Source organism: Numida meleagris, chromosome 11, assembly GCF_002078875.1.
Source record: "Numida meleagris isolate 19003 breed g44 Domestic line chromosome 11, NumMel1.0, whole genome shotgun sequence".
Taxonomy (NCBI): Eukaryota; Metazoa; Chordata; class Aves; order Galliformes; family Numididae; genus Numida; species Numida meleagris.
Genome location: NC_034419.1, coordinates 2,444,179 through 2,464,781, shown reverse-complemented (window position 1 = coordinate 2,464,781; position 20,603 = coordinate 2,444,179). Strand labels below are relative to the sequence as shown.

The following is a 20,603-nucleotide window of genomic DNA, read 5'->3' as shown; positions in this document are numbered from 1 at the left end:
CCCAGCACTGCATCCAAAGGAAAGGTACACCGCTCAAATGTCAGGGTTCTGCTCAGTGGATGATGAGCAAGAATTCCTACAATTAGACAAATGAGTAGTTTGAGGAAAATGAGTTTGCGGCTTTGATTCGGTCACTAATGAGTAACTCCGGAGTGGGGGAGGAAAAATAAAAGTGGGACGAGATATTCTCCTCCTGATACACTGCAGGGGTTACCAGCGGGTGGGTGGGAGGTGTCAGGCCGTAGTGTCCCCTCGCAGCACTGCTCCGTGAGCTCCCGTGGATGAAGTGAGGGCTTGGGAGAGTCCCTTGACTGAGGCTTGTGCTTCTTGAAAGGAACAGTGCACAAAAGGTTTTTTTTTTTTTTTTTCCCAAGGTCACAGGGATGCTGTGCATCTTGGAACAGCATTTGGGCTGAGTTCGGTGTGAGTGTCTGTACAGTGCTGTCTTTTCAGTGCCAGCCAGAGCTACAAAAGACATTCCTAGCGTTTATCAGCATTAAGTCATTTTGTGAGTTTGCCAGATAGCAGCACTTTTACTCCTTCGGAGCTGTGTCCAGTAGCTGGCAGTTACTTGTGTATGTCGCTGTCGTGGTGCTCATTTACCAGAGTGCTTTTCTAATAGCTTGCTGATACGTCCCTTTTCAATGGAGCCTTCCTGTCGTAGCACTGGATATACCCTTATGGTAGTTCATAAGGGTAATTAACATCGTTTAACATCTGTTGGGGGTGGGCAGTTGTCACTTCTACCAGTACGCTATGGTGATCCCCCCCCAGGTTGTCCTTGTGTTAACAATCTTTGTGAGACTCTTTTGCCAAACTTGTTCAGCTTTTCAGGCTCTGCCGAAAGGAAATTCAGGTGTGTGGAGTCGTATACTCACAATTTGGAGATAAGCAAGTGGCACGTCTGTGGCTGAAGACACAAGCAGGGGAGGCTCTTTCATCCAGTTGGTTCTGAGCAGCAGGGAAACAAATGCCAGGTTAGGGTTTGTGCAGGGTGGGCAGGGGCCTGCGTGGCTGTTTTATTTTGATCTGTTTAATGGGAAGGGCAAAGATCAAAAGTTCTTGGTAACCTCGATCTCAATACCAGCAGAAAAGTGCCCTTTGTGAGTGGCACTGACTGTAAATCTTCCCGGCCCTCTGCCAGCAGGACGTTCTCTTGGAAGGAATAGCTCTGGAAGAAACCCATGCTGCTGACAGTTCTGAATCCTCTAATGGATTTTTAATCTATGGTGGTAGCCAGTAAAAATAAGTTTGCTGTCTGATTGCTTCGCAGACAGGAGCAATTTGGGTCTGCCATATGCTAATTGTCATCTTTATATCATGAGAGCTCAAAACTGCGTATTTCCATTCCTTCTTACTTTGGGACTTTTTCTCTTTTTTTTTTTTTTTTTTTTTTGCTTGTGTTCAAGTTTCTTTGGTAAACTGTAGGTGGCATAAGTAAGGCTTTCTCCTCTCTGGCGTAATGGTTGTTGGAGGAGGGGTCAGGAGTAAAGAGGGACAAAACCGTGTCGAAGTCTTTTTCTAAAAAGTGCTTAAACCAGAAGCCTGGTTTTGAGTCCAGTGCTGGAGAGGAAGAAGGATGAGGCATGGAAAACAAGCTCCCAGCCCTCTGCAAGCCTCGGCAGTGAAAAGCTGACAGCTGAGCACAGGCAGGGTTGGGCTGCAGTTGGCTCTGGGTGGTGGTGTGCAGTGGGACTGGCATCTGCCTCGGAGGGGCTGCTGGGTTGCCCTGGACCATCGGTGATGGGAACACGTTTCCTGAGCGGAGACACGGTCACAGACAGTGAATCACTCCCCAGTAATGAAGTGTGCTTCTCTGGGAGGCAAAAAAAAAAAAAAAAAGAGTGCGTGGGTGGAGCGATGCTGAGAAAATGGAATAGATCAACTCGGCCTTTCAGCATTGAGAAAACATGCAATTTTCCTCATTTTGAAAGATGAAAACATTGCTTATGGGCTGTGTCAGGCTCTTTCCCTGGGACACTCTTCAAGGAGGTGAGCCACAATGTTATCATATCGCTACATCCAAAGCCATAGACTGACTTTGTAGAGTGGCAGTGACCGATTTTTCTTTGAGAGGAGATCAGCTCTTTGCCTTCCCTTCTCTGTTGCACTGCTGTAATTTGTTACATAACTTCTTTACCACTTAGGCTTAACAAGAGCCTAAACTCCTAGAGGGATCTTTGGGTTGTCTGGACTTTCCTTGCTTGTCAAGGTTGGCGTCCTCTTGCTACCTTTGTGTGCTCACAGAGACAGGGCTTTGGCATTAACTTTCCCATCAGCTGACTTTTGAAATCTGTCTCTTGGAATTCGAGACTGGTGGTCCTTCATGGAGGGCGGGCAAATCTGATCCAGGTCCATCTTTTCTATGCAGTGAAATTCGTGACGTGCTGTGTCCTTCTGTTGAGTCCTCCCAGTCGTCTGAGATCTTTGCTCAGGATGTTGCTCCCTTCTCGGGTGCTGGTTGGTTTTCTGTAGCTGTAAGTGCTATGGGCAAAGCGTGTGAAAGCAGACTTGCAAGTGGCTTTTATGCTGAAATGCTGCTTGCTTTGAAAATAAGAGAGTGATCTGGGGAGGGAAGTTTCCTGTTCACAACTTTTCTTTTAGGAAGGAATACAAGTGCCTTTTACACAGACGTTGGCAGAGCCAAAAATATGAAGGGTGATTCTGTGAAGTAAGAGTGTTCTGCTCAGTTACGGTGTTACCACAGATAAATATCAGTAATTGTTAGGGCTGCTCATGCTGCTCACCTCAGACAGCCTGGGGTTTTCTGGGGTGCAGCACGAGCTGCTCCCTCCATAGGGCAGTTGGCTTGGGGGGGACATTTCAGGCATTTCAAAGGAGTTGATTTTTAGGAAGCCAGTTTCAGCTTTAGGGTAACTAAACACTTCTTTCTGTTTTGAAGTGCAGTGCAACCTTTTTGTAGCAAGTAGTTATCCAAACATGCTTACATACAAAGAGAGCTTGCCCCTTCCCTCTGGCTTTGTCCAGAGCTCCTTATGAAGTGCGTGTGGAGGTGAGCAGCGACGTCTCCTGAAGAATATCCTTTACATGTCTTCCAAGGCTGCCAGGAGCTGGCCCTGCCGGTGTGTCCCGCGTTGTGTAATGCCAGCGTGTCTTGTTGGGGATGGTGGTGAGAGCAGCCTTATGTAACGCTCATTGTCACATTCCCGTTCCAGCACTGTCGTGTCAGCAGAGGGGAAGGATTAGCTCTCCCTTTTCTTTGTCTCTTTTTCTTTTTTTCCCCACTTTCTCCCACCCTTTCCCGAGAGAGGCTTTTGTTGTCAGGGAACAAGCAGTTTCAGGCTGCGCTCAGCATCGCGGTGCCTTGCAGGAAGGAGGGTTTTATCCTAGAGAGCAAATCTTGCAAATCTCCCGCAACTGATGGGTGGGAGAGTTTTCTAAGACACTCCTTCTCTCAGTTCGTGCTCCCCACAAATCACGGTGGGCTCCTTAATGCTCGCATCAAATGTGGGCTCAGGCTGGGTGTGCCACGTGGGGTGGGAGAGGTGCAGCTGCCATCCCCAGAGGTGTGGTCTGATGCCCTCTCCTTTGTGATTGCACAGCTCCTTGCCTTTCTTTGCTTTAATATTCCTTTGGTAAATGCATCACTTAGGAGACTGTTACTTAGTTCCATTGCAATTTCAACAAGAGAGAAAGGAGAATGGCTTTCTTCCTTCCCAGCGAGCAGTGTGTGGCCACCGCTCATCCGTGAGTCACAGCTGAGAACTGAATCGCTTGAGCCTCCATGGTGAGACTGCAAAGGGGGAAGGGGTTGGAATCCAGGTAATCGACGGAGGATGGCTTTATGTCCAGTTTGCTTCAAAAATAAATGAAGCAATAAGAAAAGGGATCTGCTAGGCTAGTATTGGCCAGTAACACCGCTGGCTCAGGTACATTTCCTACTAGATATGTAAAAGCAATTTGTTGCAGTATTACTTGCAAACTGTTAAAAGGTTTTTAATCTTATAGAATATGTTAAAATCACGACGTTAGCGATCCATCTGTGTGCTTTATCTTTGGCTGGGAAGTACCCAAACCGTGCTAGCTGTGACCTAGCAGAAAGATGAATTCCCTGCCCCAGAGAGCCCAGGGCTGCTCCCAGTGCGCTTCCAGTTCGAAGTGCTAATGTGCTCTGGGTGTGTAAGAGGAATCTTATGGCCACAAACAATAAAAGAAAAAAAAAAAAGGGGGCGTGGGGGGAAGGAAATGGTTAATACCATAAAATCTGACGGTGCAGCAGAAAGCAAAGAGCTTTATGCAATGCTGACTTTGAAATACCTGTTTTTATTAAACTGCCTGTGCAAATCCCTCTGCGATCTGCTGCCGTGCTCGATTCTGTGGCCAGTCGCCACGGTGCCCACTAATGTCTTGGTTACAAAACAGGCTTTGAGGGACAAATCTTGATGAGTCCCAGATATTGGACCCGGCTGGAGGCTGGGGAGGTGATAGAATCCTCTTTACTCCTCAGCACCACAGCGGCATTAGCGTTAAACCTTTCGCGTTCCCCTCTAAACTTCAGGCAGAAGAAATGGTGATTTTAACCCTGTGCAGGGAGGAAGGAACGCCGGGATGACGGGAGCACGTCTGAACTCGTCAGCCTGTGAAGCTTCCTAGGCCGCAGCCGGGCCTCCCTCATCGTCACTGCATGGCACTCACCACCCAAAGTGTTCTACCTTCAGAAGCAAAGCCCAGAAGCTGCTACACTATTTATATCTCTGCCGTAAGAGAGGACGTGGTAGATGAGAGAGGCCGTCTGGATGCTAATTTGATGTTCAGCTGATTGCAGGGTTTGGCTTCCTGGAGGGGGATAAACACAGCAGCTCTTTGCTCCTCCCTGAATAAGGCAGAGTTCGCGTTTGCGTGGTGCACTGTGGGCAACGTGGGAATGAGCAATTGCCTTGAAATCCCAGGTGGGCAGCAGGAAGACACCAACACAACACCACTGCCCATCTCCTGAAGGGCACTGGAATGCACGCGGCCTTGTAATGGTGGGTTTGAGTGCAGCCCCAGAGATTTCTAAGAGCAAAATGTTTGTTTTCCACAGCGCTCTGTATCAGCTGGGAGGGGACGCCGAAGCTATTGGAAAGCAAAAACTAAGCTACTGCTTTGAAACACGCATCGAATTTAGGACCCTTCTGATTGCTTCATGTCTGCAGTGCGTGTTTTGTACCACACGTGTAATAGCGTGGGGACTTCAGCCGTCCCTGCCTGGTGGTGGAGTGCTACCAGGACCCCGTAGGGAAATGCTTCCTAGTTCGGTGTGAATCCCCCTGAAACCTGCTCTTCCCTTGTGTTTGTTTTCTTCTTTCTCACACACTTTTCGATGTTATTGAGAAGCCGAGAGAGGCAAAGCAGGAATTGATGACTTCAGCTGGAATAATTCAGCATACGTGTCAGATTTTCAGCTTTGCTCCGGGAGTCTTGAGTTGCCTTTAACCTTCAGGCTTCCAACATCCTTTGCTTTACATTCATCAAGATCACGATGCTTTCTTTATTTTCCTTTAAAGAGTGTATTTCTTCTCATCAATCCTACCCAGCCTCCTTATGGTAATTCTTTGTGCATGGAGGAGAGGAGTACCCGGATAGACATCACTGTCCAGAAGCAGCAGTATGTGATCTGGGTAAACCTGTGACTCCGTGGCTGCCCTGGCTCTCTCTTTAAGGCTTTATTGTTTTGTATTGTGGTATCTATTTAGTGGGGTTATTGGTGGTAGGTGGATGGTTGGACTGGGTGATCTTGAAGGTCTTTTCCAACCTAGCTAATTCTATGATTCTATGATTCTGTCTGCTGTGAAGTACTGGCATAGCTTTGCAGAGGAGTTATGCACAGCCAGCTCCACTCTTGTCCTTTGGAGGAAGGAAATGCACATTCCTTCTCATCCATCCCTCCTTTATGTTTGCTTTTCTTCTTACTCCCCTTTACAGAGGAACATACAGCCTTTACAGATGGGGTCTTGGTTGTTTTCTGCCTGTGCTGTTATTAGGGTAACGCAGTCCCTGCTCCAGTGGCTGAGAGCTGACTGCAGGCTGTGGGGAGCAGTGGGTATGGCTGGGACACGAGTTGCTTGCACCTGCATCCTGCAGTGATGCTTGCAGTGCTCGGGGATCAGCGTATCACAGCAGTGGGGAATTCTGAGGCCGATCCTTTTTCCTGAGCTTTGTGTCTGGGCTGCAGTGTTCTGAAATTGTTCACATAACATAGCTTTGCACTTTTGCATAATTGGGCATAAATACCAGGAGTCCTCCTGCTGTGTACATGTCAAAGATACCAAGAAAGAGATGCTTTTCTGAGTGATTAGTTAGCATACTGACTCTAGGAGGCTGGGCCTGTATTCCTGTATATTGCTTATGGCATCTGCCATCTACACAGGGTTTTGTGTACAGCCTGATGTAACTATTATTTAAAAGATTACTGGGACATCCATGCCCAGTAAATTGGGATTTACGGGGCTCCTTACGTACCTCTTTGCTTTCTGTTGTTGCAGGGCTGCCTCACAATAGAACATGAGCAGGTAATGCACAAGGAGAACCGCTGGGAATCATGTCGGACGAGTCAATCTCAGGGAGTGATCCGGACCTGGACCCGGACTTGGAGCAGGAGGATATGGAAGAGGAGGAGGAGGAAGATGAGGAGGCGATGGAGGAGGACAATGATGGGGATGATGAGGAGGACTTACTTGATGAGAGTGGTAAGTGAACGGGATTGTGAATCTGTGCGTAATTCCATTACACACAGCTGGTGTTGCTAATTTTGGTGAGTGACATCTTGGTAGATAATGTAAGGGTTAGGATTTGTCTAGGGATCGGCTGGGGGAAGTGCAGATGTGGCTGGTTAGTTTAAATTGGGATTTAATGTAGGTAAAAACTGGACTTCTGGCCCATAGAATCTTCTTAGAAGCCACACGCATAGCCTGTAAGGAGGTTAGAATTTTTAAAATGGCTGTGTGTTCTAGGAAAGCAATTATCTAAAGAAATGGATACATCAATTTACAATTCCCTGTATTATTAAAAGGGTCTAGGAAAATTGAATATATTTACATCGCTGTTTTTTGCCCACAAGTAAACAATTTAATGAATGTTCTTGGCAATTATCCCATCTTCATCAACAGGGAGCTGTTCCTTTCTGACGGCACGCAGAGTTTCTTCACAATATGAAAGATGGCAGTGCTGACAAAGTTGTCATCTTCTGTGCTTACATAGTTATAACTGCCCCAGTATCCTCTTCAGTCAGCACCAGTATAGCTGCATGTGGACCTCTGCTTTGGAAAGTATGTTTTAAGCAAGGTTAGGTTCTGGTTCATGACCTGGTCCTAGAAATGTTCGTTGGTGGGGCATGGAGCAGTGCGTGGCAGCTGGGAATTCCACGTGCTGTCTTTGCCACTAACAACTTGTGTCATTAAACCATGGCCCAACCCTATAGGGATGCCACTATATTTCTGATGATTGATCTTCAGTTATTTCAATTGTGGTATAAATTCAGAGTGTATGGATTTTTTAATGTACTACTGAGAAAAGGCCTCCTTTTCTTAGCGTAGGGTGTGTTAAATACAGGTGCTCCTGTCTCAACACAGTTCCTAAAACATTCCTGGTTTTTAAGTACTTTGTCCTCGAGTCTTTTTATTCTTTCTTGCCACTTGAAGATGCTCTCGTGATTTAAAATGCTTAGAAAAGGTTTATACAAATGAATTTTATTCCTCTGTTTTTTGTCCCATGATGACTTTCTCACGAGAAATCAGCAATGGAAGTGTTAATTCCAGTAAGAAACGAGGTGGCTACAGGGCTGCAGATGGCTCAGAGGCTGGCAGTGACCTTGTCACTTCATTCACGGGAGCATGCACCCAGCAGAGCCTGAGGAGCCATGACATTTTAGAAAAACATTAACAGAGGAGTGGCTGCGTTCAGTGTCCACCAGAACACTAGATACCATGCTTATATTTTATATTCATTCAGTGACTGATAAAGCAACGTAGGAAACAATGAGGAGTAAAAGGAATTTGCATACCGATGATGTAAAGTGTTTTTGTAGGTATTTATTAGGTAAAGGAGAAAACTACTGAATGCAAGCTGAACAAAGCTCGATTGCCTCCGAGGTTTCGGATTGTTTCAGCTTTAATTCTGCCTGACAGAACGTTAAGATGCTTCCTGTGTGCGAGGCTGTGTGATGAGTGTTGTTTTCTGTGGAGGTGTGCACTCTGCTTTTTCTTCACAGCTGCCTTAGTGCCTCAGATGGACCAGTATGATTGTTATTTGGTGAGCTCTAATATAAAAAGTCTGGTCTGTGAGCTATAGCTAACTTCAGATGGAGAGGATCGCTTTGTGGACGTGGTACTAAGGAGCGTGGTTTAGTGATGGGACTTGGTAGGTCAGGTTGGTGGTTGGACTTGGTGGTCTTGAAGGTCTTTCAGAACCAAAGTGATTCTGTGATTGTTTTATTTTGTCTGTCTATAATCCTCTTTGTGTAGCTGACCCTTGTTCAGAAAAATCCTCCCGGGAGCAGTTATTCCCAAGCAGGAAGGAAGTGCTCTAATGTTTATACTGTGAAACTTGAAAAAAATCTTGGTTTTAATAATTTCTGTTAAAACTTTGTTCTCCCCATTCCCAGCAGTGCTGTGCTCCTCCTTCCTGGTATTGTGGGCATCCTGAAGATGTTCCATGAGGGATCCTGGGGGAATCCTTCCCCTGTGGGATGGCTCCTGTTCGTTTCTAGCAGTACAAGATGCAACAGATTAATAGTCTTTCCCAGTCATTTCCTTGGAAGGGCAGCAGGCTGCATGTATGTTTTCCCCAAACTGAAAATGATGACTTGTTTTAAATAGTAGTGATGGCGACAATTGGAAAACTACTAATTTTACAGCTTGCTAGCAAAATAACGCCTGCATTTTGACAGTAAGCTTCACATGTTTTGGTGGTTACTTGGAACACTTACTAACCCTGGATAATTCTTGCAGGATCACACACCTGTTGATGGTGGATAGTCTCAGTGACTTGTTCTGCACATGTTTAACCCATCCTGGTCTTTTTGATACGTGCTGTATGTGGAATTAGCGCCATTATGTTGGTTTCAGAATTGGCTTTGATTTCTTTTCATTCTTGTAATTAAGAGTGCCATCTTTGATTCTGGAGAAGTTTTCTGTACTTCTGCTCAGAGAACCTCAAGTTTTGTTTGCAGTCAGTATGGACTGTCCCATGCATAGATGGTCAAGGCTCGAATGGAACAAACTTGGTCTTCATAGAATCATACAGTGGCCCTGGTTGAAAAGGACCTTGAAGTCATACCTCGAAGCTTTCCTGAGGGAAAAACAGAGGGTTTGAATGAATCTTATTGTAATGCTCTGTTTTTTTCCCTCTTTCTGAATATCTTCAAATTATTCTGGAAATCATTATCTCTTACTCATACATATTGCTGTCATTCTGCTATTAATAGTGATGGCAAGTTGCTTGTTGTCTTGCCTCAGAGAATATGGGTTAAATACTTTTTTTAAAATTATAATTCAGAGGAAAAATTGTTAAGAGCTGATTGTTTCAGGTGTCTGAAAGGTGCCTTAAATGCAGGCATTCAGGTGCTATTCTCGCAACACTGCTTGTGTTTGCATTGTATGGTGTGTGGTACAGCAGATGGGGTTTGAAATCAGCACTTCTGGAGTGTAGCAATGGACAGCTTTCCAGTGGCATGCTATTACTGCAATTCTTAATATAGAGATGTGCCAGACCAGGCAGCACCAAATAATAGCATACTAGATGCTCTGACTGGGATATTCCAGCATCCACACCACTAGCCTTGTCTCCTGCCTTGTGTTGCCCACCTGTCCCATCCTGTCCTTTCCCCTCTTCCTTTCCCCAGGCCTGGGGACGTGCTAGCTCTGTGGCACCTGCATTTGACCAACAGAGGGCAGGAGGAGGCGGAGGCACTCCGCTCCTTCCCACCTCGGGAGAATCACCTCTTCCTTCCTTGCTGAAGGGCTGGTGCAAAATGAACTGCCCTGCCTAGAGACTTGAAGAGAGGAATGAGGGAGAGACAGTTGGTGCTGGTATAGGGTGCACTCGTGCCTCTTTGGAGGGTGCAGGCACTGGCATCAAGAGTCAGCTCCTCTTCAGAGGAGACCAGAGGGTCCGGATCCACACGGAGGGTTGGTGACGGGGAAAGAAAGACCCTCTTCCTCATCCAAGCCACTTAAAACAGCTCAGCTCTGCCTGTCACATTTAATAATGTCACGCCAGCTTCAAGTGGAGTCACCTGTTATTTGTGGAGTGTGCTCCAGAATGCCTTTCTGTGGCTGCTTTCTGTTTGAACTTGAGCGTGCCGCTTGGTAGTCATGGTTTTGAGTTTCCCAAGACACCAAAGCAGGAGTACTCTACTTGAGAGACAGCCACTGGTGAGGCAGGTTTGTAAAGGTCTTTGCTTTCCTTGGGCTTCTGCTACAGGAATGCCTTTTTCCTTAAAAGGGTGCTGTCGTGCTTGGAATCTTTGATTGGTGGCTGACGAGTAAAACATCTGTGTAAAATTGTAGCAAAAATGGGTTTTGTTGAGCACGGTGTCCCTTTGTGGCACTTTGTAGCTCATAGTCACGGTGCGTGCAGGAAGGGGTACAATTGCATTGCAGGTGAAATGGATTTGTAGATTGGAGTTGAGGATTATTGGAGTGATGGCTGAATTCGTCCTTGAGGTGTGTGTTTTGGGAGGTGGTGTCATGGATGTGCTCCCATCCCCAGACTTGTGCCATCTTTTCTCCTCCCCAGAAAAGGTGGTGGAACAAAACAGAACCGATGCCCGGGGGAGTCCCCTGATGAATGTGTGGGATTTGGGAACAGAGTGAATTTGTCCATCACAGTGGAGCATCTTTGGTATAAATCTGTTCATTCAGCAGGATCTCCTGCTTGTTTTCTTGAGGTTCTGCTTATCACCTGATGTTTTTCTTATAAATGAGGTTGTGCTATACTGACCCGTATGAAACAGAGGCAAAGGAAATGTATGGAGAGAGTTTCTTGAACAATACATTGCTAAACGATATCCTGTTTTATATATCATGTTATATCCAAATTTACAAAGGCCCATACTGCTGGAAGAAGAAAAGCAAAAAAGAACCCAAGGAGCTACAACTAGAAAGTAACATACCTGTAATTTTGCATGAATTGGATGGTATTTCTGTATGAGCAAATGGAGACAAGTCTCAGCAACCTGAATTCTTTTTGCCCTTTACTTCTGAACAGACTGCACAACATGTTCTGCTGGGAAACACTGGTTTTAAGTCATCCCTTTTAGAAAGTGGAATGCATTCTCCAGGAAGAGAAGGAGCCAATACACACTTGTTCCTTTACCCTCTGGAATCCTCTCTGACAGCAGCTTTTCAGATCTGTGTTTTCAGATGGGCACCCCCAGGCTGGATCAGTGGCCCTGGTCTGGGAAACCAAACCTGAATGTCAGTGTGCACGGTGTTTTTAACAGTCAGGGAGGTTTTAGTGCTGCTGGTGACTTCTTGCAGGCTGTGTGCCGAACTAGTGGTTGGATGCACAGGGTGGTGTGTGCGATACCAGACAGGTACAGAAGTAATCGCCGCGTGCCAAAGAATTGGGCTGTGAACTCAAATCCTGCATGCTGGTGTGGTTTTGAACCTTACAGAATTGTTATCAGAAACTGCATTACCTTATCAGTGGTCCTTATGGATGAGAACGTTTCAATGTTTCATCACAAGGGTGTAGCCCGTGGAGCAACCCCACAGCAGCACGCATGCCTCTGGCTGCAGGTGCTCGATGCATTTCTGTGGTGACTTGCTGTAACTAAGAAGCTGTGCTTTTTTTTTAATATCTTCTCACACCCTGGAAGGGGCAGGAGCACCTCTGAGGTTGCTTTGTGACTGCTAAGCATGCGCTCTCTGCCTCTGCAAGCCTTACATTCGAGAGTTAGGTTAATTTCCTAAGAGTCGGAAAGTTAGGAGCCGACGGTGCTCTACGCTTCCACAATCCAGCTGAGTAAAATTACAAAGGATGTAATTGATATCAAAGGTGAAAAGAGGCTGGGTTCCTCCATTTGCAGTTTTAGCAATCCCAGCTATTGAGTAATGCAGAGGGGTTACGCTGAAGCCGCAGGGAAGGTTCCCTGTCCCAGGAAGGCAAAGTTCTGCTGGCTTCTCTGGGAACTTTGCTTCCTTGGGAGCAGGGTTCCCATTGCAGCCTGTTTCCCAGCCCTGCGCGCTCTCAGCCAGGAGGAAGGATGCTGCTGCACTCAGCACAGAGCCTTGTGCCAGCTGCTGCCTCTTCCCCGTCTCCTCTGCTCGCCCTCAGCAGGGGAAGCGCAGGGGGAAGGTGCCCGTGTCTCCTTGCCCCCTCGCAGGCTCTCTGACGGCAGCTTCCTTTTGGAGAGGGTGGCACGGAGCCTGGCGACGTCAGAACGTTGCATAACCCTCCGCAGTGACTTCGCTGCTTTCAAAGGAGGCGATGACGCCAGAGCCCTGCATCCTCCTGACCCGCGGGCTGCGCGCCGCCGCCTGATCCCGTGCAGTGATGCGCTGCTAGAACTCCGCGTGCTCCCCCCCCCCTTCCCTTCGAGCTGTGGCGTATGCGGGAACGCAAAATAGAAAAGCTTCTGTGCCCACCTCCGTGGCTTTGCGCTCCGCCCGTGGATTTTTTTTTTTACCGCTCACCGCATGCTGAGCGCTCTTAAAGCTGCACAAGCATGGGAGTAGCGCCGGGGCACGGGATGTTGGTGAGTGAGCGGTTACTAGCTGAGCAAAGAGTTACTGCACGTCTTCCTCGTGCAGCAGGAGTGTCCTGCTGCTTCCTGCAGCTCTGATAGGCTTGGCAGGATTTGAGGTTTGCGTTTCATTGGCCACAAGCCTGCTGTTTCCTCTCCTACAAGGGAGGCAGAGGATCTCCGAAGCGGGCCAGCACGCTCGTCACTCTTTGTACCTTTTCCCCGTGTATGTTTTCAGTGATCAACCACGTACCGCGCTTAGTCATTGCTGAGAGGTACCGTGCTCCGTCTGCAGCTTCTGAAACCATGATGAAATCACAAGGAAGCTAATTAGCGAATTTGTACTGCGGTATTTTCCCTCTTGAACAAGGAAGGAGTGGCAGAGTCGCTTTGCCAAGGTCGTGGCGTGAAGCCACACTGAAAATCCTCTGCCTTGCATTTTATGTAATGCTCCCTTTATTTTCAGATGTGCCAGGCAGGGTGAAACACTTCTCCATTTGTTCTGCGTTGGAGTTTAAACTATGCGAGGGGTCACTTTCATTTTTTTTTTTTTAATTTATCTGGCATTGTACTGCTTTTAATGACTGGCTAAACAGAACTTGTGTAGCTGTCTCTTGTTCAAACACTCTGGTTTTGGCCACGAAGCGGCAGCAGATTTGGAAGGAGAAGGAGCTGTTTTAATTAACTGACATCTGTTCTTCGGATTTTGAAACAAAGCATCACATTGCAATTATTAGCCTGATTTTACTGTGTTGCTCTAGGCTTCACAGAAGCCTGCAGCACTGAACTTCCACGAGCGTCCGCTTTGTCATTCGGCTCCAAGTTTTTTGGTGCAGTACTCAGCAGTTGGTGCTACAGATGTTGAAAATGTCTTATTCACGTTTTCTTCAGCTCGCAGTTCAGTAAGCGAGCAGAGAAAAAGTTCTGAGTAGGAGGACAAAGGCATTGTTCTCACTTGGAAACATGCAGATAGGAATGATGCAGCAGAAATCTGCAAGGAAAAATCTTTTGGGGCTTGGTGAAAAATCTTCTGGTGTCTGTCAAAGCAGATTTTGCAGTTAAAACAGCTGTAAGGTCACCTTTGTGTGTGTAAAATATTTAATTAAACCGTTGAAAGTAGTTTTAAAATGACGCTTGTGTACTTTTAGCTGGGATTCGTGTTAACGTTGGGCTTAAGTGGAAATGGGATGAAGGTGTGCAAAATGCCCCTGTTACAGTGCACAGTGCCATCTGCAGCAGCATAGGAAGAGATGTGGATCAGATGTAAGTGGAAGATAGAAACGCTGGGATTGTGTCTCGGTGGGCAGTCAAAAGCATGTGAATCAAAAGCTTTGATTGGCAGGGTGATCAGTGGCTGTGGTCTGAATCCCTTGAGTCATTGGACACGACGTTGCACTTCTCATAGCTTCTTTGCTTCAGTACATGTAAGCAATCTTTGACTACTTGGGACTCAGGTCTGGAGCAGTGCATGTTTTGTCACAGTGATTCTCTGAAAAGCATTTGTGGAATGCACAGCTCCATCGCTTCCTGCAACTGATGATTACGTAGGTCACTCCTAAAGTAATGCCTCCTATTTATTTCCATAGAAACAACGACAGATACAATGAGCACAGTAATGCTGTTTGATAGAGCAGACTCTCAGCTACAAAAGACTATTTTTCAGCACAGTCACCACCATTGTCTCTGTATTTTGGCCAGTGATGAACAAGAGCCTGCATACCACACTCATAACAATCCGCACCAGCGCAGGTGACCCAGTCTTGCTGTTGCCACGGCTGAAACACACCACCCACTGTGCTCACATCCACTGTTTGGGCTCAACAAACGTTCAGTGAGCATCAGTAGATGTCAGTGGGTGCCATGTTTTCTGCACAGAGGAATTCAGTGACACACCTTTGCTTCCTACACACTTCCAGGTCAGGCACTGTTTTCTCAGACTGCCCCTCTGCTGCCATCTCTCGTATGGCAACAACATGTCACAGAATATAGGTGGGAAGGTTCGACCTCACTGCCATCCCACCAACATCCACCTCCGACGTCATGGGCAAATGGAGGCATTCATTTGGGAGCAACCCTTGAAGATTTTTGTTGCATCATGTACAAAGCCAAGCTGCTCCTCATGATTTCAGGTTTCTCGTGAAGAATGACCTTAGGTAGCAAGCACAGTAAACCAAGATTTGTGTGAATATAAATATAGTGAGACAATATGGGTTGAATTTTGCGCCTTACAGTTCAGTCCAAAACTCATTATATTGATGAGTTTTCCATGGTAGCCTCAAAATATTCAGTGTTTTATCTTTAGAGCGTAACATGTAGTGGGAATGGTGGTGATGGGCTGATGGCTGGACTTGGTGATCTCTATTCCAACCATAATGATTCTCTGGTTTACTGAGAAGCAAATGACTCTTCAACTCAGCACAGATTTGAGGTGTGGTAGGAGAGGGATATTGTTCTTCCTTGCTGACAAGGCTGGCCTCATAGAAAGCTGTTCAGTCAATGGACTTACTGGTAATGAGATGACCGACCTGGAGGAGGCTGTCCTGTGACCTGGCTGCTGCTGGCAGGTATGGTTTGGGGCTGCAAGAATGTGTGCTTCCCATGGCTCATAGTGATGGCCTCACCAGTAGGGCTGCTACATGTTGACAAGTTCCTTTCCATCTTGCACACTAAGGTAAAGAAGGAAATTCCCTTTTTATTCCTCTATGGAATAAAGGACAGGTGCAGGTCACATTTTCCGTGATGCGCTGAACTTCCATTTCCCTTGTGCTTTGTGAATGTCACCGACGTGCCTTGGAAAGCACCCAGCTGTACTTACACAAACTGTTGCCTTTAAGTCTCGCTTCCCAGTTTCAGAAATCCTCGAGGTCAGAGGCAGGGGTCGTGCTTGCTTACTCATTCCAACCCTACCACGTCCGTATAAGGCTTACTGCAAGGTCCTTGGCCATGCGCTTTTCTCAGTAGATCGGTCCCTATTCTGCCCCTTGACAAACACTGAGTGTTCCTTTGTACCAGAGTGCTTGAATTGGTGGGAAAGCCTATCTTGGTAACGAGCCTCTTTTAATCTACTTTTTGCTCTATTTTAATCTACTTGATGATCTTTTTCTTTGTGGAAGATGTGGTTGGCTTTAGTTGTGAAAATGGCACGTTGCGTTTGTTGTGGAGACGTACCCCAAAGCACTGCGGGTATTTTGCTGGTAGCAAGCATTCTCTGTGCTCCACCACCCTCTGGAATGGTGGGGCTCATAAAAGGTGGTCACATACAACACGTCTCAGAACAAGGGGTTGCCCTGGCTGCTTGCACACCTGTAGCCCAAGCAGGAGCTTGCCTGCTGGTTGTTCCAAGCAAAGAGCTGGCCTTGAGAGCGAGCTGCCTTCATCATGTGTCCATCAGCCCCGGGCTGTGTTTGCTCCTGGCTCTGGCTCTGTTTGTCTGAAGAAGTCAGCGGTGCTGAGGAGGGCTGGGCAGGACCTACGGCTCTTTGGGTTTCGGCCGCAGCCCAGTGCAGATAGGTGGTGGGGAGGAAGGCACGCTGAGAGCTAAATGTGCCCCGCAAATTCGGCTTGGTCGTTTCCTTATAAACTCGGAACTTTCCTTCATAGCCCTCTCGCTGCACTGCGAGCGTTCTGCAGGCAGGCAGTGCTGTAGGAGTTACCTATGTAGTGAGGCCAATGGGATGCTCCTTTCCCTGTTGTTGAGCAAACAGGTTTGAACTGCTGAGGTTTGGTTGTGCCGGTTTCTTGGAAGCCAGCAGGCATAGTGCAAGCAGTTCACCACGCCGCAGATACGGAGATTGTTGTCAGAGCCGGAGGGCTGTACTCTGCTGCGCCCCGGCCCCCTCCCCCCTTGGTGCTGTGCAGCAGGGAAGCACGGCGGCGATCCATCCGTCCGGCCCCTGCCCAGACCGTCCTGTTGTCTGTTGGGATTCCCCTTGCGCGGGGCCCCGCCGGAGCCCTACGGTTATGTAAGGATTTTTATTTTATTCCCAGGCTCGATCCCTGCCACTAGTTGAACCGGATCGCGGGCTGCGTGAATGGGACCCGATCCCAGCGGCGCGCAGCCCCGCCGTGCCAGCCGGGGGAGAGGAGCGAGCCGTCCCCGCTCCCACCCAGCGCACCTCCCCGAATCCGTCCTGCCCTCCAGCCCCCTTCTCCCCGGTGCATCCCGCAGCCAGGTGGGCACCGGTGCCCAGCGCAGCAGCAGCTCCCCGGGGCAGGGTTGTGTTGCCTGACGCTCAGCCGGGGAGGAGACGGTGACAGTTTTTATTTAGGCTGAACACGAGGCGTATTTAACCAGTTATATAACAGTGACCCCGCTCCGCCTCGGCTGAGTTCAGGGAGGATGTCTGCACGCTGAGTCCCGGCGCGCCGGCTCGGTGGGTTCGCGCACCGGGAGCTATTTACCAAAGTTATTTTCAGAAACCTTAAGTACAGGTTTCCCCGCCTGTACCCTGGACTGCTTTATCAGGAGGCATTTCCCACTTGCCAGCCGAGCAGCCAGTGAGAGCGGATCCGGGGCTGCGGGCTGAGATAAGGAGTTGTTGGGAGTGCCTGGAAACTTTCAGACAGAAGACCCTGAGCCCAGAATAGCCGCGGGCAGGAGTCAGCGCGCCGGGCAGCATGTTGCTCCTGGATGAGTCGCAGCAGTTCCCAGGTAGGACCCAGGGGTTTGGTTTCCTTCTGCTTTCCTTGCCCTCGTGCTTTCCTGCAGAGCAGCCGCTCTGTGTGCCGGGAGCTGCGATTTCCTAACTCCCAGGCAGCGCTGGAAACAGTTGAATTTTCAGAGTCTCGCAGTGCTTGTTGCTTTGCTGGAGGGAATATGAGGAGGAAACTTTCATTGTGCTTTTAATTCTGAAGGCTGAAGTGATGTGACACGCTGGGTCTGGCTGTTCCTGTTCCTGCTGTTGTCGTATCGTAACACTGCAAAAGTAATGCTTAGTGAGAGAGGAGGCATTTGTTGATATCAGTATTGTTTTATATCACCGTAGTCTCCCTCACCCCCTCAGCTTAGTGCATGCTTTCCCCAGCAGCCCGCTTGACCGGAGCTCTAAGAGCCCCACGAAGTGCTTGGTGCCTTGCTGGCCAGGCAGCAGCTGGGTGCTGGGCAGAGCTGGGCTGCCCACCCCACATCGCCTCCTTGGTGCCCGTGGGCTAAGGGCTGCTTGGCTCTTTTTTCCTCCCTCCCATCCAGTGGAAGACACTGGTGAGACCCTCACACCAGTGCACGGTTTGGGGGTGGCTGCCTCTCAGGCTGGTTGGTGTGTGTCGGAAGAAAAAACTTTGAAGAACTTTCTAAATGTGTAATGTAGTGGGTTACAGTGAGGTCAGGTCCTTGCAGAAGCCAAGCTCCTTCCACCTCGCTTCTGGGGAGATACCTCCCAAGTTCTGAGGGGGCTGCTCAGAGTGGTCCCCAGGAGTCCCAGCCCCATTTGTTGTACAAGTCCGGGGCACTGTGGTCTTCAAGAGGAGTTTTTATAGAAATAAACCATGTGGTGTTTGTTGTCCATTAGTGGAGAGACGTGGATCCTAGCAAACAAATGCATCTTTTCCAGCTTTCTCATCTCTCTGGTTGTGGTGGCCGGACAAGGCGGCCAGTTCTTGGAGAGTGTCAGGTGAGAAGAGAAAGGAATTACACTGCAAAGTGAGTTTGGATAAATGAGAAATCTGGGTGAGACGAGGGGCTTACGTAACTCAGTCTAGATAATAGGTATAAAAAGAGAAGAAGGGGGTGGGGGGGGAGGATGCTTTTGGAAGTGAGACTGTAGGTCATAGGAATGGAGGGAAGGCACAAGGTTAGAGGCCCTCCAGAATTTTTTGGAGTGGAGGGCTACGTTGGATCATTTGTGCAGACATAACAGAGCAGTAGTGCAAATGAGCTGAGCCTTCCTTGTGCAGCGCTGCGCTCGTCACGTGAGAAATCCGGAGCGAGGTGTGTCCCAGCGTGCTGCCGGTGGGAAAGCATCTCTGTGTGAGGGAGCGTTGTAACTGATGGCAAATCACTGTGCTGGGGCTGGTGGCTCTTGCTTGAGAAGGGCCCTGTCCCCTCCTCGCGTCCTCCCTTTCCGACCAGAGGGGTAGCTGTAATGTGAGCAGCCCGAGGGCTGGACTGGTGCTTGCCGTATTCAGGCCATAATGAGCTCATGTGTGCTTTGGATACGGGTGTCCTTGTGACGCTGTGCGAGTGTGAGTGCCCGGAACAACTTGGCAGCTCTTTGTCAGACCGCTGTAGCAGCACACGAAGCAGCAGTGGCATTCTGAAGGGAAAAGTCAGAAACAGCTCGTTTTTGGAGTGATGCTGTTTCATCCTGCTCTGATTAGCTTTCTCCAGTGCCCGGTCACTGCTCTGGCTGCGCTGGGTGGGAGAGGTGCCAGAGGAATGCGGTGGCACACAGGCTCACACTCAACAATTTGCATTTTTCTCCCAAGTGATGCCTCCCTCATTAAACAAAGCCCGTAAAAAATTCCTCCAAAATTGCGTTAGGAACTGAAGCAGAAAAGGGCAGGGCAGCTGAAGTTCTGCTACAGATTGGAAAGAAAAAAAACAACCAACCCACCACCAACTTTTGCTTCTCAAGTATGAAATCACATTTCAGGAGAGGAAAAGAAGCACACGGGTACCGAGGGACGCTTTGTGCTGGCATTATTTCCCACGCAGCTCCTTCGAGTTAGGAGCAGCAGATGCCTCTCCCCAGCTCTCTTTTACCAGGTGCTGAATGAAGCCGTGGTGAGGGCTCGGGGCAAAGATGAGAGTTCGGCTGGTGCTCGCTGTTTGCTTGCTGTTTCGGTGGCCTTGGCGGCGTGTGGCAGCAGTAATCCCCCCTGTATTGTTTCTCCTTGCTCTGAGGGTACCCTGGCATAAAGCTAACGCCACAACTCCCGGCTACCTAGTGTAAACTAATGCTTATGTAATCATTGCATAATGCAGAGTGCCTGCTCCCTCGCTCGTCCTCTTTTCTTAGTCCCTGAAATTGGTGCCTAAGAAGAGGAACGGCAGCAGCCGGCCGGACCCACTGTGCTGGGAACACGCCGAGCCCCCGTCTGCATCTATTTTCTGAATGTGTGCGTGTGGTGGGGGGCGGAAATCAGCTTTGCAACCTAAATGAGTGTTTATCCACCTTACTAGGGAAAAAAAAAAAAAAAAAAACACTGTTCTTTTTCAAAGTTTGGAGCTGTTACGAAAACAAGCGAGGTCTGGGGGTGAAATCCAGTTCCTCGTGGTTTGGATGCCTTTGGTTATTTTTTCGGAATCTGGCTGGCAAAGCTCTATCCTGGGTTACTAGTTAACTGGGCTAACCAGGGCGGGCAGGGCAGCCCCTCCTGCACGAAGCTTGCTGAACACTTTCCAGCTCCGGAGACGCTTCCCGACCGCGGCGTGGTAGGTTTATGTAACTCATACCCGGCATAAAGGACTAATGCAGCCTGTCCCTGGTGCACCGCTGCTTGGTGGGTGCGTTTCCTGGCTTTGTTTCCCTGTCCCACTGCTGAGAAGAGGGAGGGAGGGCTCGCGAGGAGGGGGCATTTTTAGGTAGGAGGGCTTCTCCTGGGAAAAGCGTCTTGGGCTGCACGTGGAGGAGAGATGTGGGGCAGTGCCCTGCATTCCTCCGGCACTATGGCAACATCCTCAGGAGCTCTGCATCCCTGCTGGGGCCGCTACCTGTGCCCTGCCGGCGTTGTGTAAGTGCTCTGGGGCTTTATGTAACCCGGCCGCGGCCGGTACGCGGGCCTGGTTCTGCTTGCATAATCCCCGGGTTAGAAGATATATTGCCTGTCACCAAAGTTGGCTGCCAGAGGTTCCAGCCTGCCTCGCAGCGCTCTCGGCTGCTTGCTCTCCCTTTGGTTTTCGGGTTGCTTCTTCCTTTCTCCTTCCCTTCACTTTTGCTGCCTGTGGATTCCTTCAGGCCGGGAAAGTTTTACTGTG

General features: G+C 48.7%; 1 protein-coding gene across 13 annotated transcripts in view; it reads left to right on the top strand.

Moving 5' to 3' along the window:
• RAD54L2 (RAD54 like 2 (S. cerevisiae)) overlaps positions 1 to 20,603 on the top strand; it is a 60,008-nt gene that overhangs the window by 13,861 nt on the left and 25,544 nt on the right. For 11 of the 13 annotated variants that reach the window (XM_021409399.1, XM_021409395.1, XM_021409393.1 and 8 more), the window contains one exon: positions 6,486 to 6,689. In XM_021409399.1, the coding sequence (XP_021265074.1) occupies positions 6,542 to 6,689 (148 nt within the window). In that variant the 5' untranslated portion in view covers positions 6,486 to 6,541. Of the gene's footprint in view, positions 1 to 3,846; positions 4,989 to 6,485; positions 6,690 to 16,669; positions 17,340 to 20,603 lie in introns of those variants that run through there. The other 2 variants (XM_021409394.1, XM_021409398.1) reach the window with 2 other exon arrangements.